We start from the raw sequence: 23,938 nt of genomic DNA, 5'->3' as shown, positions 1-23,938 counted from the left end.
CAGACCTTCAAGCTGTCCGACACCGACGCTCAAGACTTCGCCAAGGTGATGAAGAACTTCAGCGTCACTTCTTTCCCCGTCGAAACGTGGTGTACGAGAGAGCCGTGTTCAGCACAAGATTTCAACTGGAGACGGAAACACTCGAGGAGAACATCACTGCTCTCCATGGATTAGCCACTAAGTGCAACTATGGACCACTGAAGGAAGAATTGAGAAGAAAGGAAGAAGGCTAATTGTTGGTCTTCGCGAATGCAGGACTTCGGAAAAACTTCAACTGGATCCTGATCTGGACCTGTAGAAGGCTATCGCTGCTGCACGACAATCGGAAGTGATTAAGGAGCAACAAGTAGAACTCGTCTCGACTAAAGAAAAGGATGCCAACGTTGACCGTATAGCAACAAAAATGGGACAGCATCTGGACCTGCTCAGCGAGGAGCTAAACGTCCAAATGTTCGAAGTCGTACTAAGAAGACCGCGGCACCCAAACCAAAAGGCCAACCTTGCCGTTGGTGTGGTCGAGAAGCTCACCCGAGGAGCGTGTGTCCGGCGAAGAACGCAGGCTGCAACAGGTGTAAGAAAAAGGGACATTTTGCAACAGTCTGCCAACCTTCAACTACCGTGAACTCCCTTGTACACGAACAAGGATTCGTAGGAGCTGCAGCTTCTCCTCAAACAGCAAAATAGGACATCAAAATATTCGTTGACAAAACTCTTGTTGTTTTTTGAATAGACACTGGAGCAGATGAAACGGTGTTGCCAGCTGCCACCTTTCAAATATATCTTCGCAAAGTGTCACAAGCTGTCCGAGCCCCAACGCCGACTTCATGGTCCAGATGTACGACTTCCCAAACTCATGGGATCACCTTGGATGAAACTCAACTGCCGTGGGCAACAAGAACTCGAGGAAGTTTACATCGTGAAAGAAATTCGCAAACCTCTCTTGGGTAAGCCAGCTATCGAAAAGTTTCGGCTTGGCCCTCAAATCTGCATGACTACGAACAAATCTTGCGAACCAAAGAAAGAGTTATCTCACCTGTTTCAAGGACTGGGAACTCTCGAAGGTGCTCACGTTCTCAAGTTGAAACCTAACGCGACGCCGTTTGCTATCGCTTTACCGAGAAGAGTAACACTTTTCCTGTATCGTGAAACGCAAAGATACCTAGAAAACATGCAGTCACAGGTTGTCATCTCTCCAGTAGAAGAACCTACTGAATGGTGCCCGCCGATGATTATCGTTCCCAAACCGTCTGGCAAAACTCACATTTGTGTTGATCTGACACAATTAAACAAGCACATTCAACGCGAAAATCACCCCTTCCCATCAGTGGATCACAGGCTGGGAAGGCAAACGGGAGCCAAGAACTTCTCAAAGCTGGACGCGAATTCTGGGTTCTGGCAGATCCCTTTATAAAAAATAGAAGTCGCGACTCCTGACGACTTTCATCACTCCGTTTGGAAGATATTATTTTATTCGACTACCATTTGCAATCACGTCAGCTCCGGAACACTTCCAGAGATGTATTACACAACTTCTTCAAGGAATGAAAGGAGTACTTTGGCACATGGACGATATCTTGATATGGGCGTCATTGTCCGAGAAAAACGAGCAACGTCTGCGAGAAGTCCTCAAGCGACTCTCATCAGCAGTACTCACGCTCAACGAGGATAAATGTCGAGTTCCTAGGTCATCAAGATCGTCAACGCAGTGAAACAGATGCCCATACCGTCTTCAATGGAAGTAGTCAAGCGCATCATTGGTATGACGACATACCTAGGACGATTCGTGCCTCATCTGTCTGACCTACTGCATCCACTATCGTCACTGCTCAGTTCCAAAGTTGACTTCGTGTGGGATCATCCTCAGCAGAAAGCCTTCACAAAGTGGAAGGAAATCCTCGGAACCTGCCCCGTTCTCGGAATTTACGACGCCAACAAACTATCGATTGTATCGGCAGACGCGTCATCCAACGGCCTGGGAGCAGTGCTGCGTCAAGAACAAGAGGATGGAACATATAGCGTCATCACCTATGCGTCCAGGACACTCACCGAAACAGAGAAGAGGTACGCCCAAATCTAAAAAGAAGAAGAGTGGTTGTTTGGGCGAGTTGGTCTGACATCAAACCAACTCGCTTGCTCGCAGCTGGGTATCCAAAACACATTCTTGTTGCGGTCGCGGAAGGCCTTCTAAGAAAGCGCTGTCTCGTAGAAAACAATGAGAGCCAGCCGGTAAGACAAAAAGGAAAAGTTGTTGTGATTCCGTATGTACACCGAGTGTCGCACAATCTAAAGAAAATAGCAATGCGATCAAATGTAAAGGTAGTGTTTTCTGCGCCCAATAAGCTCATGGAACTGTGCAAACTATCAAAGCCTGACGTGCGTGCCAAACACGGATGTGAAAAGAAGCACAGAACGAAATTTGTCGACTGTACAGATGGCGTGGTTTACCGCATTCCGTTGTCCTGTGGCAGCCATTACGTCGGGCAGACGGGGCGCTGCCTAACTAATCGGCTTCGCGAGCACAATAACAACGTGCAAAAAAAGAACGGTGGCTTTCTTGACTTGCATTGCAGGACATGCGGTTGTACCCCACTGTTGGATGAATGCGTAAAAATTGGGAAATGCAAGTCAGCGGTAACACGCGAAATCATAGAAGCCGAGCACATTGATTATTTGGGAGACATGTGTGTTGCTATGCCGTCGATCGCATTATCGGAGAAGGAATTGTTTTTCCTGAGAACGAGATAGTGTTGTTTCCCAGTTATGCTCTGTCATTGTGTTTTTTTTTTCCTATAATTTTTTTTCTATACTTTTGTCTTTTTTGTTGTTGTAACGATGGTTGAGACTATATATATACCGGAACAGGTTTTCAATAAAATTCAGTTGAAAGTTGCGCCTTGTTGTGTCCTCTTCTCTGCTTTTGTCCTCGTCTTTGTTGCGCACAAGATTGTATAAGACGAAAAAGAAGGTTTGGCACTCGCGTGGGCATGCGAAAAATTCCGAGATTACATCGTGGGAACACAGCTTGTACTGTAAACCGACCACAAACCTATTTCTCTGTTTGGATCAAAGTCATTGGACGACCTAACCCCACGTCTTCAGAGACTGCACATGCGCCTAATGCGCTACTCATTCAAAGTTGTCCACGTTCCGGGCAAGGAACTTTAAGCAGCTGGCTCGCTGTCAAAAAGCCCTCTGCCACAGCGGTAAGACAAAGAGATGCAAGAAGAAATCGATTGCTTCATTCGACACATAAAGACGTCCATACCCGCAACGCAAACGAGTCTCCAATGAATGACGGCAGAACAGAAAAAAGACTATGTTTGCCAAAGACTCGCCAGCTACAGCCATAAGGGTTGGCCAAATCGTCGAGATCTCGGAACAGACCTCAAAGAGTACTACGAGTACCGTCATCACATTGCCGTGCCAAACAGCCTTCTCATGAATGGTTTTAGAATAGTGGTATCAGAATCCTGCCGCCCACATATCCTGCAACAACTTCATGAAAGACACATGGGCATAGGAAAATACAAGGCACGGGTAAATGTATCAGTTTGGTGGCCGAGGATAAACGATTATATCGAGCGCCTGGTCAAGAACTACGAAAAGTGCATTAAAGTTGGCCAGAACCGAAAGCATCTCCTCATCCCGTCAGTTTCCTAGTCGACCGTGGGAGAGAGTGGCGATGGACCTCTTCTTCATTCACGGAAGATGGTGGCTGATCGTCGTCGACTACTACTTTCGCTACCCCGAAATCGCCCGACTGGAAAGCCTCACAGCGGCGTGCGTAATAATGCACTGCTAATCGATATTTGCGAGGCATGGCATCCCAGAAGTCGTGCTGTCTGATAATGATCCTCAGTTTGAGGATTATTATCCTCAGTTTAGCATTCACAAAGTTCTCACAGACCTACAGGCACATCACATCAAGCCCTCGCTACGCGCAAAGCAATGGCATGGCGGAGGCTGTGAGGAAGATCATAAAGAGACCACTCAGCAAAAACAGGAGATCCGTACGAGACACTCATGATCTACCGTTCAACGCCTCTGCCCAACGAATACAGTCCGACAGGACTTCTCATAAGGAGAACGATGCCTACAACCGTACCGATCGCCACTCAGCTCCTGGAACCAAAGCTACCCGACCAAAAAGAACTGCGTCACTATGAGCAAGAAAACAGAAACCGACAAAAGCAATACTTCGACCGGTGACAAGGAGTGCGTCCACTAGATCCACTTGGTTCGGGAGAGCGAGTTTGAGTCATTGACCTAAAGCGAACCGGAGTTGTTCAGAACAAGACCCATACACCACGATCTTACTGGATAACGACGAGGGTCAAGAGATCCGAAGAAATCGCACGCATTTATTTTCTTTCCCCGATCAAGATGAAAAACATTGCATTGAAGAGTTCCACGAAGCAGCCACGAGCCCCGAGGAAACGTGTGCCGACACCTCCCATAAACATACTCGGCACGGCCGATGTGTAAAAGAACCAGACCGTTTCGGCACTTCTTCGAAGCTCCGTTAGGAAGAGGGATTTTATGGAGTCGCCGACGAACCGACGCGATAGCCAGCTCCAAAGTCCAAAGTGACCGAGAACAACCGTTCGCGCTGAGCCCGAGATATAAACATCCGTTCCCCCGCTTCGCGCGTAACCTTCGCGTCCCGTACCAGTGGCGGCTTTCTTTTATTTCGTTTTGCCCATGATAAACGAGACCTCAGTCTTCGGCCTGACTCCGGCACGAAAGGTTGTCTGTGTGTTCTCTTCGCCAAAGAACGTAAAACGAAACAGTTTTGTTAATTGTTTTTTTTTTTGTTTTTTTTTCGTTTAGGATTGTACATGCTTTTCTTAATGGCCTACAAATATGAGCTCCCCTTCTCTTGTATAATGCCCTGTTTTAGGGCCTTCAAGGTACGAATAAATAAAAATTAAGTAAAACCAAAACTACCGAATAAACCCGGAAAGAACGTTAAAAAAATGACCGCATTTCCACATGGTGAATGATGTTGATTGGGGCGAAGCTCTGGTGGTGCTGATGATACTGATTTTATTGTTCATAGGTAGTGCTGATGGTGCTGATCTTTTTTATTGCTCATAGGTAGTGCTGAGTTCCGGGTTGCCGTTTCGACTTCATTATTACTGCTTTATGGTCGATGAAATTCAGAGCCAGTAGTTCTTCTAGCGGATCAGCTTGGATCCACTAGAAGCAGTGGGAACGCATCTCCATCGCTTAAGGCAACGGTCCATGTCAGAAAGAGCATGTGTGGTATGGAACGTGGCTATATACGCATATACGCATTTGAGCATTTGACCGCAGCGGCCTCTCGTCTACGTTGAGCCAATGCATGCAAAGTTTAACGTGATTATATACGCATTTGACCGCAGCGCCCTCTCCTGTATAGACGTTAAGCGGCTACATGCAACGTTTTATCCATGACAGAAACCCCAGCTCTTGAGTTAGTACCACATCTCAGAGCCTCCTACTCGTCCCGCAGTCGTGGGTGAGTGGTTAAGGCGATGGACCAGAAATCCGTTGGGGTCTCCCCGCACAGGTTCGAATCCTGTCGACTGCGCAAACATTTTTTTCTTTTTATGCAAGCACGGACGAACGGACGGGCGGACAGACAAGGAGCTTCGTGCCTAATAGTCGTAGTATAGGGAGCTGGTATAAGTTGTTCATGAACCTTGGAAGGAACACATGTAATATTACTGCTCCGTGTAGTTTCAAACGCTAGACACTCCATTCCAAAAAAGCTCTGTAGCCTACATTAGATTGCGAAAACGAAAGAGGAACGCAGGGGACATTACAGACAATAGGGTGACTTCAACCTGCAACAAAGCGTTTACTGGCTTTGGAGGAAGGGGGGGGGGGGGGGAGACAGAGGAACAAAAGCAAATGGCTATGCCAGCGATTATGCATACACGGCGGAAGGTTAGGATCTGCTGAGCGTCAATCGACACATCATCATTATGCGGCGGCTCTTGATTTGTTTAACTCTTTTTTTTTTTGCCTCAGTAAAACATCTTACTTTTTTTTGTTTTAAATGTGGATTGTATTCTCACGCGCGCAGCTGGCCAAGAAGGCAGCGCCCCGTGACCGAACGGTTATCGTGTTTGGCTCTCACGCAATGAACCGAGGTTCGACGCCTAGTAGCGGAGGCACCTTTTGTTATTATTCTAATTGTTGCGTTCCGGCTAATTCAAGATTTCTGTTGCATGTTCGCGGTCAGAACATTTTACGTGCCGAATCTTCTACGCCGATTGTTCCAGAATCCCATGTGTCTACTAAAGGGGCTCCGGGTGGCGAGCCGGAGTCAAGTCTCGCCCAGCGTTCGATTCTGCCGTTAGGCAGACTTCAACTTCCACGACTCTCGGTTGATATCTTTTGTTTCCCTTTTTGTTTTTGGGCAGAATTTCGCCCCAATAAACGTTTCAGTTTTCCAAGTTATTATTTGTTACGTCACCTCTTCACTGGTGACAGTATGATTGAGTTATAAAGAGTAAATTTTGATTGTTACGTTGGCATTATTTAGTGTTAGTTGCTAATCGTGTTGGACTTGTAGTTTGAGAATAATAATAGTTTATAACTACAAGCTGTGGAGGAAAAGGTCGTGTGGAGAACGTACGTAAATTGTTATTCTCAGAGTGACGTTCTAGTTTTCGCACGTGCTCTGTTTGCACGAGCACTTATGTAGCGTAGCGATCAGACAGTTCCGTACTTTAGCCCCTTTATGTTTCCAAATTAGCGCAAGGTTCGTCGATGCACGAGGCAGGTGCAAAGTGCAGCCCTTGGGAAGATCATGGCGGCACAGCGCAGCACTGAGCCAGGTTTCAGACGGCATGAATTTCCCAGAAGTGGCGCGCGGCACCTGCCTCCAGCATTTCTACCCCAACGAATTGCGCCACTTTTCCCAGGATAGAGGGGCTTTATTGCGTACATGCGCAAGTTTCTTTTTTTTTTTTTTTCAAAATTGCCAGTACTGTTTAAAAGATTTGTAACTAAGAATAAAAAAAAACATTAAACACGTCTACGACTCTCTGTAACGCGGAATTAGGGCCCAGCCCTTGAGTTGGAGGAGGGCAGGGTACGGAAAGGAGGGTATGCCTCTCATCCTCATCCGTATCCTCTCCTCCTCCGCTCCTCCTCCTTTCCTCCTCCCGTGCTCCTCCCCTCCTCTTTTTCTTCTCCTCCTCTCGAAGTATTTCTATTTTGTGATATATCGTGCTAAACAATCTGCGAAAACACACACACACACATATATATATATATATCAATCAATCAATCAATCAATCAATCAATCAAATCATTATTCAACATCGCACAGATGTTGGGGGCGCACACAAAAAGCCTATAAAAGGCTTGACTAAGGGTCTACGCCCCCTATATATATATATAGGGAGTATTCACTGGACGCCATATTTGTGGGTGCTCTTTAGAGCGCATGCTCAGGACGAGGTCACATCAATAGGCTGCTAAGACCGGCAGTCCTGATGGTGCGGAATGCACGTTGCAAGAGAACTGGGGAAGCTGGCCGTCAGCACGCGCTCAGCATTTGCGCACACAGCTATGGCCGCCAGTGAATGGTCCCTATTGTGGTGTTCTCCCTCACCGCTTGTCCGGAGAAAGGAAATATAGTTCTCACATCTGGGCCCGTTTGCTTGAAGCTCTAACCGCGGCTAAAGTTAGCCGCAGTACCTAGGAGAGGGTTTTTTTAAGTCAGGTCACTGCATCGGTAGGGATGCGGGAAAATATGGCACTGCCCCGGTGAGTGAGCGCCGCTCGCTTTGGGACTAATATGTCGTTGTAGCTGCAATATCGGGCGCGTTAGTCAGCAATTAATGTTGCAGGAGGCTTTCGCTTTGCCTTGACTCACTTAAATCGCCACGCAAGAGCAATGACCTCGCCGCATTTTTTAGATAGTCTTTCGATTCTGGCCGTTCCGAAGCCTAAATGAACGCAATAAGTGTCGCCATGGCAACGTCTTTGGAAAGCGGATTGCCTGGACTCAATCGGCCGGGTATTGATAGCACACAAAAGCAGACAGCGTCCCAATAGACCTTTCTCTTTATTTCCCAGGCATCGAGGAGAACTGAGGAGAAAGCTAAAAGTGTAATTCTACGGTCCGCGCGCTGGCCTCCCTCTTATAAAAGGTTCGAAGTAAATAGTCATAATAAGGCTTTGACGAACGAGCGTGCAAAGCAAGAATGGTTTTAGACTTTTTGCTTTAGAACAATAACTACTGCAGGCCCCAGCACGTGCAACGCGTGTAACTGCACTCGTAGCATGCACCTTGGTGCTTGGGAAATTTAGAAAAAGGTCCATTGAGGGCGCTGTCTCCCTTTGTCTGCTATCAATACCCGGCCGATTGAGTCAATGCAGTCCGCTTTCCAAAGACGTTGCCATGGCAATAAGTATCGCGTTCATTTAGGCTTAGGAATGGCCAGAATCGAAAAACTATCTAAAAAACGCGGCGAAGTCATTGCTCATGCTTTGCGATTTAAGTGAGGTTAGGCAAAGCGAAAGCCTCCTGCACCATTCGTTGCTGACAAACACGCCCGATATCGCAGCTACAACGACATATTACTTTTGAATCGAGCGGCGCTCACTGACCGGGGCGCCGCCATGTTTCCGCGCATCCCTACCGAACCAGTCACGTGCTTTCAAAATCCCTTTTTCCTGTTACTGCGGCTAACTTTAGCCGCGGTTAGCGCTTTGAGCAAACGGGTCCTGGAAGCTCCACTCTGTCTAAGTACTGCCGGTTCCAGGAAACAGGACTGCAGAAGCAAGGCGGGAGAACGAGACAGTGTTACACCTCTGTCAGACGGGCACCTAAAAGTACCTTTATGCCAAATGCCTTTAGCACTTTCAAATGACCTTTACGTCCTGCCGTACCCGACAGCGAAAGTAAATGTCATTTAGACGATGTTTACAGCGATTGAAGTCTCGTAGCTTGGTTCAAACGCATCAATCATGTTCACGCCAGAAAGGTAATATTCTGGCAATATAAATATTGTTTTAAGTTTTTCTGAAGGAAGCAATACATCAAAATAGACAAAATGACGAGTTTGGTCGAGTGATTACAACAAAGTCCACTTCAAGCCCAAGCAAAGTGTTTTTTTGGCGATAGGCGGCAACCCTGGGCGTCTCCCGCTTCAGTCGTAACGTCGCTCTGTGCTCCCGGTCTTTTCCGTGCTTCTGCTACGCTTTTGCCCTGTTCGGTTCGGTGTCGTGCTCGCGCTTGAGGTCCATCGCACGCGTCGGAGGTCCTCCGGACGATCCTGCCAAAGTTGTATCAGCGCCCAGGTCGCCTCAACGCTTCGAAGGAAGCTGTGCGACCCCCGGTTCCTACTCGTGGACGCTCCTCCGTCGTTCGACGTATCGCACGACGCGAGAGTGAGATACAGAAATAAGTATGTACCAAAAAAAAACATTAAGTATATACAGTAAGGATAGTAATATAAGTAGAGAAATAAAAGCTAAATAACTATGGTTGTAAGGAAAATCGAGAGGAGGAAAACCGCAGTACCTAAGCGGACGACGCGAGGAGGCGACGACAAGGCCTACTAGATGGCTGGGGTGCTGGGGCCGTGAATACAGAAAACTATTCGTAGAGCGAGGTTTGTACGGAATATACGTGAAACACGCTCTTTTTCAATCATAAAAATGCAAACGGGGTGATTTTAGATATCGGTGCAGCCGTAAAGGTGTTCCGGGAACTCAGGATCAGGAAAAGGACCTTTACGCTAAATGCCATTTGAGTTGTCGTGTGGCACTGCCTAATTGACATTTACACCAAAGGTCCTTTGACGTAAAGGTCATTTTAGGTGCCCGTCTGACAAGGGTATTAAAGGCAACACTTTGGCGAAGCACTCAGTACTCTCGATGTCGTCCTACTTGCTCTTGGTTGTCGAAGATTGCTCGGCGCTTTTGATTTCCTCAGAATTAGTCTTGAGCCGTGCTCCCCCGAGATGGCACAGCAAAACAGCGAGTACACGTCCCTCGGGGCCAATGGCATGTTTTCCTGCATGACTGCCATGAAGTTCTTCTTTGTCGTGAACGAAATACTTGGTGAGTGCTGTAGGCGAGAGATGCAGAGCTACCTCGAGCAAGCCGTTGTCGGCCCTGGCGGCACACCATTTACCGACTTCGTCTGACGCGCACAGAGATCGATAGGTACAGCACAGACCTGTACCCAAGTAGATGGCCACTTGGATAAAGAGTACTAAGATTAAATAGCGCACAAAACGTCAGGGGAAGAGAAAAGGACAGTAGAATGTAAGAGTGCTAACTCCCAACTGATTTATTTAGAAAGAATAGAAATGGAGGAAAAAGTGGCCACGAAAATTGAACCTCACGTGAAGTGAAGAGTAGATAAAAGAAGAAAAAAAAAGAAAAGGAAGGAAATATGTACAGACATAAATGATAGATTCAAAAAAGAAGGAAAAAAAAGGAAGAAAAAGATAAAAAGAAAAGAGAAAAAAAACAAAAATAGAAGGCGGTACTTTCACCCTTGGCCGGCCAGAGTTACGGCACATGGGCGTTGGCCAAAAAAGACACCTCCTTAGCACTCAGCGAGAGGAACGGATGGCTGACGTCATTGCCACCCTCAATAGACCAATCTCACCGAGCGTTCGGCGCATGCGTGACGCCACCATAACTTTAGTTCACAGGAGGCAAGCGGCAGTGCACTAAAGGGCTCGTGCTGTCTCGTGCTCCTCACGCGCAGAACTCCAGCGAGGTTGTCGCACGTGCAGAAAGACTGAAGTTCCCTCGATGCATTGCGGCAGCGATGGCGTACTCAAACTGCCTGGTGAGATCGATCTATTTGAAACGCCTCGTAGATCTCTCGAGTACTCCGGTCTTGAAAATTCCTAAGAGCAGATGTTTCACCAAACGTCGGTGTGCACTGGCAGGAGCGACAGTGTGTAGGCGGGTGCCCGCCTACAGTGGCTTGAAGTGAATAGAAATGCTCTCTAAGCCGATCGTTGACGGCATAGTTCAGTCTGTCCAATATAGCATCTACCACACGTCAGAGGGATCTTGTAGACCACATCGTCTGTGCACGTAACGAACTTGTTCTTTTGATACTTTTGGCATACGGCTCGTGAACGATTGTCGAGGTTTTTGTATACACATCAGCAGGCAATGTTTCCGTTAAAATTAACAGAGCAATGTTTCCGCTGAATCTTGCAGGGAATATTTTTCCGCTAAATTTAGCTTCAACATTTTTCGCTAAAGTGAGCGGGAAAATTTTTCGCTAACTTTAGCGCGGAAGTGTTTCTGCTAATGTCAGCGGGGCAATTTTTTCGCTAAACTTAGTGTGAAAACTTTTTCGCTAAATATTGCGGGGAACGTTTTCTGTCAAGAAAATTTTCCCGATTAATTTTGCGAAAATATTTTTCCGATTAATTCAGTGGAAACATTTTTCCGCTCAATCTAGCGCCGAAGTTTTCTTTCTAAGTTTAGTGGGGAAATGTTTCCGCTAGATTTCGCGGAGAACTGTTTCTGCTAAATTTGGCGGGGAAAATTAGCCGTCCGTTTCGGGGAGGGGGGGGGGGGTCTTTTTTGCGCTAAATATAGCAGGAACATTTTCCGCCAACTTTAGTGGGGAAATTTTTCGCCAAATTTAGCGGGGAAATTTTTCCATAACGTAACTCGCGGTTACGCCCGGTTGCATTATTTCCATAATGCAACGCGAGCCGTTACGCCGACGACGACGGCGACGCCGCTCAAACCGGAAGCGGGCACCTAAGAGCTCAGCTCTAAAATGAAAGACGTTTGTAATTCTCTGTAATGCTACGGTGCACTAGAATACTGGGCAGTGTAGCGAGCGCGGGCGGTGGTGGGGCTCTTTCAGCGATGACCGGATCGGTGGCCGCGAGAGGGCGCATCGCGTCGCAGGCGTGCTGGCGGAGCGCGGAGAGTAGGCAGCGGTACCGCATGGCTGACTTGGCGTTCCGCACGGGTTCGATTGTTTCGTATTGTCTGGCTAACTCCTTACGGTACTCTTAGTTTCTTCTGTTTCACATAATATTTATCGTACTTTCGTTGCCAAATGCTTCCCGGGAGACGTACATCTTCGGGCAGTACGCCACAGTACACATCGCGACACTGCTAGCGCGAACGCGACTTTAGCACTTTTTCGCATTTACTCCGAAAGGAGTATTAGCGAGGACGACATTTTATCGTCTGCATTATAGACCCGAATAAGCTTTTTCAGTAGCAATAATAACTTTGTCGGCATCCCTTGGTTTCTAAGAGAAAAACCGGCGATCGCATTTTCGCGCTAACAGTAGCGTTCTTATCATGAATTAACCTGGCTTTTGGAACATTTTTGCACATCTGCATCCCCCAGCATATCTGTCGAACCTTGTAGAAATGAAGGCATCACATTTTGTACAGAACTATAAAGCACCGTGCTGTACGTATTTGTCAACGCATATTTATTCACATTCAAGATTAAATTTAAGACAAGAGCACAAAAATATAAAGCACACGTAATACTTTCAGAGGGTTTGTGCTCATTTGCACCTCCTGATCTTTAAGTACTTTAGTCGCTCTCTTTGGGAGGTCTTGTCACGGTTAAGTGACTTCGCATAAAAACGAAATCTGAGGAGAACATAAAACTTAACAATTTGCAGTGTAATTTCTCTTTCATGCGTGCTGCAGTCAAGTTTTGGGAGCTCGACAGCTTGCAAGAAACTAGACAGGTCGTACATATTTGTAGAAGTGATCTTCCTGGCGCTAAAAAAGACAGTGAAGGAGTCTTCCAGCGAGCTTACAAGCTCTGCAAGTTTGCCGGGCGGGTGGAGCAACCCACCAGAGTCAAACTCCTGGGTCAAATCGCTTCTTGAATCCAACCCTGCGGATGTCTTGGTGGAAGTCAAACATTCAGCACAGATCGTGTACCCCCTTTTTTGCAGAATCTTGCGGGCCACATGCCCGGAAACGTAGTACACAAGGCAGCTTGAGCTCTTTTAAGTTATGTAGTTGCTGTGATTTTCTGGAGGAAGAACTTTCAGGACAGCTTCTGCATCATCTAGTCTCTCTTTGTCAACCAGCTCGTCGAGCGCTATCAATCCCACCGGGACTGCTTTGGCCGGGTGTCACGCTGTTATGTCCAAGCAATGAACTGATAACCCCAGGGGTACAATTTCCTGTCTTTGGAGGCCGCGCTAGATTATAGAAAGCAAGCGCATTTAGTGTCGTCAAAAACTGCGCTGTTGTTGGATGATCATTAGTGCCATTGGACTGCCTTACGATTCCAAAAAAAATTTCCAGTTTGTCTTGGCTCAGCTTGGATGTAAGGAGGTACTTGAAACCACACTGTGAAGACAGGTAACACACAAGATATAGCGTTGACTGCAAAGTGACACGCAGGCCCTCCGCAGTACTCTCGCTCAAGGATCCCTTCTTAGAGTTCGGTGCGTGCGACTACCATTTCTTTAGAAAGTCAAGAAACTGCCTCAAAATTTTGAAGTCACGAGAGCCTGGTCTCAAGTCTCAATGCTCTTTTTGAGGAACGTGAGGTCATGATCTTGATCAGCTTTGACATCTTTAGGATGAATGACTCAGTCACTTAAGCTGGGCCACAAGACCTTTCAATTTCCCTGCGGTAACAAAATAGTCCTTCTAGCACCTCCTCACTGAAAAGACGGAGTTCTGGGCCAACCCTCATCTTTTCGAAGCGGTTCGGTATAAGATGTAATTTGCTTATGTGAGGCATAACTTGCAACGTCACATTTTCGCAGTCGCACGCGTTTCTGATGCAGTCAGCATGCACGCGACCCTTTGGTGTGCTGAAGCCACTGTCCAAGAACCGATTTCGCAGATTCTGCACTAAGTGTGGAAAGTCAGAAAAACAATGTGGAGCACGAATGTCATCAGCTGGGTGGGGGCACTTGCACTTGATGCTTGTGGCAGAGCCTGCATTATATAGAGCAGAGTGAATATCTATAGTAAGTTAAAACGGTATTGCATTATGAAGGGATGTTAGTTAAGGTGATTGTCGGCAAACTATTATGATTAAACTCATCCCCTAGATAATGCTACTAATATTACTATTATACCTATAACAAATGCCCAAATGCACTTGCAAACACAAATTTTAAAAGAAGTCACACCACAGGTTACCGCTTATTCGAAAATTTTCCACATGCTGCGATTCCAGCTCGCAGCGTCACATGTCACACGATCAACAAAGAGGCCGGCTTGTTCGCAAAGGAGCGTTGCTTTTAGGGCAATCTTGGCCAGGACATTTGCTTTCACATTGTTGTTCGAGGAAAAGACGCCCAAGATTTGCATCTGTTTTCCTACAAGAAGAGACGAAGTCCACAATATAACGTCATTAACACAATGAATAGTAAAGTCGGAAGAGTTAATCACCTAGAAGCAACAAATATAGGTCTCAGACAGAGCCGCACCCAGGGGCTTATGAGGCTTCAGCCCCCCCCCCCCCCCCCCCCCTTCCCTGAAATCCAGCCGACTCTATAATATACACATGCCTTTTGAACCCCCCTTCCCCTTTCCGCACCAAGTCATGGACATCGTAGCCACCTGAGCCCCCCCCCCCCCAAGAAAAAAAGTTCCTGGCTACGCTACAGGTCGTGAGATTAGAAACCGAAAAGACTGACGACGTCTCATATAAAGTACAATACCTGAGAAAGGCTCGGGGACTACCACCAAGCCATGGTCTGCAAGCTCTTCGCTGGAGTTCTCTTCACCGAACTGCCCTAGATCAACAAACCCCTCAAGGGAGCCTGTACAAAAAGGCACAAAAAGGCGATTCATGCAACAGGTGCAAAACAGCAGCTTATTAGTCATGACGAGGTGTAATGATCATCTGCAAGTGTTGAAAAAAAATTAAAGCCGCTTACAACTCCCTGTAACGCCGAATTAGAGCGCAGCTCTTGAGGAGGAGGAGGGAAGGGCACTGGGGGGGGGGGGGGTTAAACTAACCAGGGGGGGGGTCACGTGACCTTGGGGGTCACGTCACCCCCAATGCCGATGATGTCATCACTGACGTCACTGATGACTGATGACGTCATCAGTGACGATGACGATGCGGGTACCGATGACGTCATTAGTGACGTCACTGATGACTTCACCAGTGATGATGACGATGCGAATGTCGGTGACGTCATCAATGACGTCGCTGATGATGTCATCAGTGATGATGACGATGACGATGCGGATGCCGGTGACGACATCAGTGATGATGACGATGTGGATGCCGGTGACGTCATCAGTGATGATGACGATGACGATGTGGATGCCAGTGACGTCATCAGTGATGATGACGATGACGATGTGGATGCCGGTGACGTCATCAGTGATGACGATGACGATGCGGATGCCGGTGACGTCATCAGTGATGATGACGATGTGGATGCCGGTGACGTCATCAGTGATGATGACGATGACGATGTGGATGCCAGTGACGTCATCAGTGATGATGACGATGACGATGTGGATGCCGGTGACGTCATCAGTGATGACGATGACGATGCGGATGCCGGTGACGTCATCAGTGATGATGACGATGACGATGTGAATGCCGGTGACGTCATCAGTGATGATGACGATGACGATGTGGATGCCGGTGACGTCATCAGTGATGATGACGATGACGATGTGGATGCCGGTGACGTCATCAGTGATGATGACGATGACGATGTGGATGTCGGTGACGTCATCAGTGATGATGACGATGACGATGCGGATGCCGGTGACGTCATCAGTGATGATGACGATGACGATGTGGATGCCGGAGACGTCATCAGTGATGATGACGATGACGATGTGGATGCCGGTGACGTCATCAGTGATGACGATGACGATGTGGATGCCGGTGACGTCATCAGTGACGATGACGTCATCGGGGGGTCACGCGATATCGGCGGGGGTCACGTGACCTCGGGGGGTCGCGTGACCTCGGGGAGGGGGTCACGTGACCTCAGGGGAGTCACGTGACTTCGGGGGTCACGTGACCTCAGGGGAGTCACGTGACTTCGAGGGTCACGTGACCTCGGGGGGGGGGGCACGTGACCCCCCACGAGGTCACGTGACCTCGGTGGGGGGCTCGCGCGGTGCATTATGGGACTTTTCCCATGATGCACCGCGCGGTTACGCCGACGGCGACGCCGCTCAAGCCGGAAACGGGCCCCTAAGAGCTGCGCTCTAAAACATTGTCAAGTTAGTGAAAAAGCAATTTGTTTGCAAGTGCCGTCAGGGTTGTTAAATTATTACGCACTAACTGATATGAATTTTAAAAAGTGGAGAATTATACCTGAAGACTTTACGTCGAGGGGTTCAGAAAGCTTCATCACGTCGAAGGCTATAATTCCATGTCGACTGAACTCGTCCATCGTCTTCGTTTTTTCGCTCAGCGTAGCAAAAACATTTGGGCTAAATCCGAAACTATTTTTGAAGTGCTGCATGGCTTTCTTTAGGCAGGTTACGGCCAGGCAGTGCCAAGATGTCGTGCCGCCTTAGCGGTTCATGCAGCTAGGGACTTCGCATACGCATAAGTATGCACTCCAGGAGCCAATCCTTTTCATATCTCATCCCTTTCTTTGACTTCCTTCGCGCTGCTTAAAGGCATGCTCGTAGAGCCGCTTGCTGCTTCAATGGAAACCCTTTGATTTTCTCGGAGAGGAATTCCTCGGGTAGCTGCTGCTTCTTTGGTTTTGATTGGCTCAGGCTCGGTTGCGCTTTCTGTAGCTTCGTCCTCATCCGTCGCAGAGCCCGCCGAATAGCTGTTGTTTTGTTGGGCTTCCTCTTGACTTTTCACCTTCTTGAAGACAGCTGGTTCACGATCAACTTGCGCTGGTATTTGCAGTTAATGCATGCACCGCCTGCATCCTTGGTGAGAAGAGTGCAGCTCTTGTGAAAACAATTCCCGTTGAAAAATGGGCTCTCGCCAGCAACAGGCTGTAGGTCTGGGCCAGGGCACAAATTCAGCTTGCTGATGCGATCAATGAGTGCCTCTGCATCCTGTGGAGTAGGAACCTCCTCCTCGAGCAACTTTTTTTTTTTCAAGAACACTTAAGCCGTCGGAGCCTCTTCAGTTTCCCCCGACTGTGGCACCTCGATTTTCACCAGCCTTACCGAGACTATTCTGCTTTCGTCGCCGCCAGCATCCCACTCACACTCAGCGTAATGAAATGCCTTTTGGCAGCTTGGGAGGGCGATTTTTGACCACGATTCTGGAATTCTCAGGGTTTCAAGCGGCGAATGTTCGCTTTGCACGGCGGATGCCTCACTTTTCGATCCCTCATCGTCGTCGGGCGATCTACAACCGCCTACTTCTGCCAGCCCTGGCTCGTTGTCAGGTGTGTCCCTCGATCCGTCTGGAGCCAGACCCCCGACTCGCCGTCGCTTTGCCACAGAAAGTGTCTGGCCGCAAATGTTCCTGTCTTCTCCCTTCTTTGGCAGTGGATTAGAGGTGTACTTGGGAGCGTCTGGAAAAATGGTAGGGACGGCATCTGGAGTTAACAGTGGTCGCTCGCGCAGGACCTGTGCGACTTCACCCTTGATCGTTGTTTGAAACGTGCGCTGGATGAAGCGCGACGCGAAGTGGCATTCGCAAACAACGCTGCCATCATGAGGCTCCCTGTCACTCCTTTTGATGTTGCGGGACCACATGTCACGCTGATCGCACTCGAGAGGGGCACGAAAGAGCGATCGGGCCTCTTTGCAGGACCGGTAGTCGCTGTTGCACCTCGGCACAAAACAGGTCCTGTCTCTCTTGTCCCGCCGTCTCTCCGTCATTGCGCGCGGTTTCTACATGCCACTGAACGGCACCGACCGCGATCAAGTTCACTTAAAAATTTAAAGAGAACACTGCAGCAAAACAAAGCGACGACGCGAACCACGAGAACACAGGCAATACGAGAACACGGCAATCCGAGCGGAAAGGAGCACGGATGGATGGATGGATGAATACGGCTGAGCCCTTTGGATCGGGCGGTAGCTTACGCCACCTAGCCATTTTGTTTTACCATTTAAGCTTAGAATATTTAAATGTGAAATCTATACTTAGTCCGCAGTGCAAAGAAAGTGAGGCTATGAAACCCCCTTGCCATCAGTGAATAAGAAAATACCTAGTTTTCTCTCGATTTCTGCCACCATTCACTTAATCTTTGCTTGGTAATCTCTACAGTCTTGAAATCCACTCTCCCTTCGCTGTCTCTAAAGCCCATTGACTTTATTAAATCTATGTTGTCTTCGGTAGGCATAGGGTGAAGCCCTTTAGAGTAGAGTATCAAGTGCTCAGCCGTCTCGTCCTCCTCTGCACAAGCAGTGCACACTGTATCAATTTCCTGGTACTTCACTCCGTATGTTCTGGTTCGCAGAACAAACGTCCTCGCCTCAAACAGCAATGAGCTTCCCCTAGAATTATCATAAATTCTTTCTTTGGCAATAACTCTTTTTTTTAATTTATAACTTTCCAGAGCCGTCTTTGTCTGCATTCCCTCTAGCCACCGATCCCTTTCTGTGGCCTTAACTTTCTTCTTAACTGAGACTTGCTCTTCCGTATCTTCGCTATAGCCCAAACACTTTCCTCTTAATTTCCTAGAGCGCTGTCCCCACTTTGTGTCTACACTCCTCATGTATAAATAGCTGAACACCTTTCGTGCCCATTGCTCCCCATCCATTTGCCTCAACCTATCCTCAAATTCTATTTTGCTCACCGCTTCCCTGCTCTCAAATGACGCCCATCCCATGTCTCCTTGTACTCCCTGGTTTGGCGTTTAGCAATGTGCCCCCACAGCCAGTCTACCTACTCCACGCTGTTTTATTTCTAGTCTCGCATGCACTTCGGATTTCATGCATAGCACTGCGTTTCCAAAAGGCACCATGACCCCTTTCCAAATCTCTCTCACCACCTCGTACCTGTTGTAATTCCAAAGTGCTCTATTTTTCATTACACATGCATTTATGTTGCCCTTACCTATTATATACTTTTCATGCTCTCTGAGATATTCGGCACCATCACATATCCATACTCCTAGATACTTGTATTTACTAGTTCTTTCAACTGTAATATTCTGTATCTTCAGCCTCTCAACTTCATCCTTGTTAAAAATCATGACTGCTGATTTTTTGCTACTGAATTCTAAACCTAATTCCTCTCCTTCCCTACCACAGATGCTCATTAATTCCTGCAACTCTGTCCTGTTGTTAGCCATTAGTACGATATCATCCGCATACATCAATCCCGGTAAGGATTGCTGAATTTTTTGGCCTAGCTTACTGTAAGAAAGGTTGATTCCAAGCTTACTCTTCTCTAGTCTATCCTCCAATCCTCTCAGATACAACATAAACAGCAAATGCGATAACGGGCACCCCTGCCTAAGGCCTCGTCTTATCTCTATTTTCATTGTCGCCTTTCCTTCCCATGTTATAATCACCTTGTTATCTTTGTAAATGTTCCTTAATAGTGCTGTTAGTCCTTCATCTAGGTTTAAGTTCTCCATTATGTCCCACAGGTTTCTTTGGTTCACATTGTCATAGGCACCCTTGATATCCAGAAATGCCAGCCAGAGCTGTCTGTTTTCTTTTTGCGCTATTTCTATACACTGTGTTAGAGAAAATAAATTGTCCTCCAACCTTCTTTGTTTCCGAAACCCGTTCTGTAACTCACCCAGTATGCCCTCGCAATCTACCCATTCCTCCAGTCTGTTCTTTATAATCTGCATTACCTACGTGTAAATAACCGGTGTCCCGCTTATAGGACGATAATTCCTTATATCAGACTTATCTCCCTTTCCCTCATATATCATACTCATCCTACTAAGCCTCCAATCATCTGGAATATTTCCTTTTGTTATCATGGTGCTCACTACCTCCCTTAGTTTTGCCTTAGATTTAGGACCCAAATTCTTCACCAGCTTGATAGGGATACCATCTGTACCTGTCGACGTGCCACTAGGGACTCTTCGTTCCGCCTTTTCCCATTCTCTTTGTACAAAATCCGCGATGTCACAAACTGGACTGCTACTTCCTTCGGTTCTCCTATCTTCCACATGTACCCGTTCCCGAAATTTCTCCTCCATCACTGCTCCTATATATTGTATCGCATCATCTCCCTCTAATTGATCTCCCTGATGCGAGAGTATGAACCTCTGTCGAGCTTGCGTTGTTTCACCGAGTGAGTTCAAGTGCTCCCAAAACTTCTTGGCAGCGTTTCTTTCTTACTTACATTACTCATCCATTCCTCACCCTTTCTCTGAATTTTCGCATTGATCAAACTGGATGCCTCTCGGCGACATGTTATAAAATTGTCCCATTTTCTTTTTACTTCCGTTTCCGACTCCCCACTACGCTTGGAATACCTGTGTTCTCTAGAGGCTTCCTGACGTTTTTGTATCGCTTGCTTCACTTCCTTGTCCCACCAGCTTTTTGGTCTATGTCCTTGCTTCCCCTTTCGTTTACTCTTAACTTTGTCTAGTTCTAGAGCAAAAAGCCTAGTTAGGCTCTCATAGGTCCAATCTTTATACCGTTGCCCTGAAACTACTGCCTCTATTCTTTCAACAACTATTTCCAACTCTTTGTCGCTGCAGAAAGTTTGCTTTGAATTATGTTGTCTAGTTTCAGCATTTACTTCTCTGGCAAAATTCAGCTTAATACGTTTGTGATCACTACCAAGACTTTTGGAACCTTCATCTATTTTCATTACTTGTAACTTACCATATATTTTGTGTGACATGAGTACGTAATCTATAGTTGAATGCAGATTGCCAGTTTCCCAAGTTCTGTGCCCGTCACACTTCTGACTGGTATTACATAAAACTAACTCATGTTTCTCCACCAGTTCTAGTAATATGCTTCCAGTTGAGTCCGTATACCCATTCAGACCCTCAATATGGGCATTCATGTCTCCCATATTAATTATTTCGGAGCCTTCCCCTCGTTCACTAATGTCTCTTGATATGCAATCAATCATTTTTCTGTTCTCCTCTTTAGCACCTGTCCCTGTCCATAGGTAAACAACACCAAGGACAGTTGATTCCCCAGCGACTTTTCCTTTCAGCCACAAATGTTCGGCGCACTCCTTTCTGATCCTTTGAAAGTTTATATTCTTCTTAATAAATGCTCCAATTCCACCTCTCTTCCTCGTTCCCTCCATTCTGTTGCATACTTCCCACGCATAGTCAGGGTTGCAAGGTGGCTGCTCCATGTCTCTGAGATGTGTTTCCACAAACCCATACACCATTAAATCCTCCTTTCTTAGTTGCTCCTCAACCTCTTCCCATTCTAACCTATTTCTACCACCCTGCATGTTAATATATCCAATGTCTGATTGTGCTGTATTTTTATACCTGTTCTTACGTTTTCTCCTCTTTTTAACCCTGGGGGCCTCTCCTGACTTCGTTGGGTTTTCAATTACTTCAGTGCCCCCATGGCCCTCGGTCCCCCCAAAAAAGCAGTCACCGTGCGGCCCATTCTATCCCCCACGCTGTAACCCGTGGCCTCACTGTAGTGAATGCCATCTGCAAAAGGGCGGGAGCCAGCCTCGTACACTTCTCTGTTTACTTCCATTACGTCGTACCAAAGCTGTCGACTCATACCCTTAAGGTGGTAGGCCACTCAAAAACAAAATTGTTTTTTTTAAGAGCAGCCAGCGTTGAAATAACTTTTTCCTCAAAACAAGCATGTCTTATTTAACTTACCCAGCCATTTACAGTGCAAAATATTGAATATTTATTTATTGGGAGGTAATCTTTGTCAAAAATTGCATTAAAGTGCTAGCCACGCCAGCTGTGATAAGTGACTAATGAGTGGCTTTATTCAGTAAAGCTTTGACATTTGTGTAACTAATGGCTGGAGCTATGCAGTGAACTAGAATAAATATTATGCAGTAAATATCAAGGAAGTAATGTAAAAAAAACAAGAAAACGGGGAAAAAGAGCCAATTTAGACTGAACCTGTTTGAGAATTCAACTGTGAATTGAAAAATATTCCATGGATTTCTTTTATTCTAGTTCACTGCACAGATATATATGTTGTAAATCATTGTGCAAAATTTCAGTTCAAAGTATACGCTGAGAAATAAGTTATGAAAGTTTGCGTCGCAACATTTGGAGCAAATTGTTATTTTCAAAAAAACGTAAACAAAGATTTCCGAGCTTGTAAAAAGTGTCACAATCTTCGCATGCAGGCCTAAAATGCACCATATTCATAGCCGGGCCCTTCTGCGGAAGCATTATAGTCTCCTTTTCTTCGGGTGGCTGCTCGTCTTTTCTTCCTGGCGTGTTTTGTCCCATCCGGTGACTTGCGTTTAGCATTCTGCATGCGCTGGTGATCCCTGGCGATGCAAGCTTTCGTCGTGTAGTACCCTGGTTCTATGCCAGCTTGCCTCAGGATATCTAGGGTGCTTACACTGCCATTATTAAAGTGTGCCACAGCATCATGCAAGGCAAACATTACTGTAGGCAAGCTTACGTAGACCTCTTTGGGTGCCTGCTGCCATATTAGACCATTGAAACACTCATTAGCATTTTGCGTCTTTCCATGCAGGCACTTCATTAGAAGTTCATCAGAGCACAGATCACTGTAGACAGTTTTAACTTTGTTGAGCACATCATCTGGAACTCCTCGTTTGTGTACATATTTCCCTTGGCCGAGTGCTTCGACCCTTTGGTATCCGCACCAGCTTTTCGGTCCAAGTGGACACAGGCCATGTCTCGGCTGCTTGTCGGTAGAGCTGCAATGAAAAAGACTGGCAAGGGTAGCCTTCTTCATTGCAGAAAGGTTCCCCACATTAGCCCTTATGGCGATGCCATAGTAGTTTTGCACGCGGTCAATGAGGGCATCAGTGAGCTTTCCCTTACCACCGAGTCCCCGCACTGTCTTCTTCAGTTTTCTGAGGCGGCAGCCAACACGCTTCTGGACATGCCCAATGCATTCCAGTTTCTGCACACTGTCCTTTCCATACGTGTCTTTGACAGCGGCATAGCTCTTGGAATCCCCATCGCCGTAGTACTGTGGATTCGACACCAAAACCACAGTTGGAAATGTGGTTTCGGTTTCGCTATAGGAGCATAGGGTATAGAAAACTTGCTGTAACTCGCAAACTAATGACGATAGGAGGATAATTTTTGTTGCAACATATATGTGAATGTTTGGGCGTGCAAAAAAAACAAAAACCTGAAACTTCTTCTCGCGAAAACAAAAAGACTTTTGAAGGTGCCCTACCACCTTAATTACTCCGTTGGCTTCGACAACCCTCCTCTCCGTTAACCCGGACTGCCCCCGAACTTCTGGAATGGTGCACACAACCACATGCACATTCTCAGACACGTCCCTCAGCTTACGTATTCCCACGTTTAGCTGCCTTTCAAGGTTCTGGCTCCTACCCTTGAGCACATCATTAAGCCCCGCATGAACTATTACTGGGTTCCTTCCCTCCCGGTTATCCCACTCCCCCTCACGTGCTGCGGTCGTAGCATCCACCATACAATTCCCTGGCTGGACCTCTACGGTTACCCTCTGGTCTCCCTTCACCTTGTTATGTACACCCCTCCTAACCCGTTAGAGCTCCCCGCTACCAGTACCCTAGATCCCCCTGGTGCCTGCGCGCCTTTGTCCTGCGACTTATCTTCTGTCACCTGACTGCCCGACGCCTGCTGCTCGAAGGCGCCATTGAGCTGAGGTTCATTCAGCTCTCCAGCGTCGTCGAGCCCGCCAGCCAACAGGCCAGACTCCCGACCACCAGGGACCTCAGCCTGCAGACTGGTGGTTCGTCCCGATAGAACTGACACTTCCTCCTTTCTTCCCTCGCTACTCTCACTCGCTCGAATTACCCCTTCCAGGCGCTCTACCCTACTGTCACACTCCCTCTTACGCTCCTCTAAACCCGCCTTCCATACTTCCCCCAGCTTCTTCCGCCTGCTTCTCGAGGCCGACCCGCTGCTCCCTCTCATGATTAAGC

General features: G+C 47.2%; 1 protein-coding gene across 1 annotated transcript; it reads right to left on the bottom strand.

Annotated features, from left to right (window-relative positions):
• Positions 1 to 12,521: 12,521 nt before the first annotated feature.
• Positions 12,522 to 14,823, bottom strand: LOC115331683 (transposable element P transposase). Its single transcript, XM_040222748.1, is given in 5 exon segments — positions 12,522 to 13,073; positions 13,075 to 13,506; positions 13,508 to 13,926; positions 14,124 to 14,312; positions 14,658 to 14,823. Coding segments are annotated over 5 exon segments (1,758 nt in total).
• Positions 14,824 to 23,938: the final 9,115 nt, after the last annotated feature.

Source organism: Ixodes scapularis, unplaced genomic scaffold (assembly GCF_016920785.2).
Source record: "Ixodes scapularis isolate PalLabHiFi unplaced genomic scaffold, ASM1692078v2 PGA_scaffold2__306_contigs__length_199485367, whole genome shotgun sequence".
Taxonomy (NCBI): Eukaryota; Metazoa; Arthropoda; class Arachnida; order Ixodida; family Ixodidae; genus Ixodes; species Ixodes scapularis.
The sequence above is the reverse complement of the archived record's forward strand: the minus strand, read 5'-3'. Positions and strand labels throughout refer to the sequence as shown.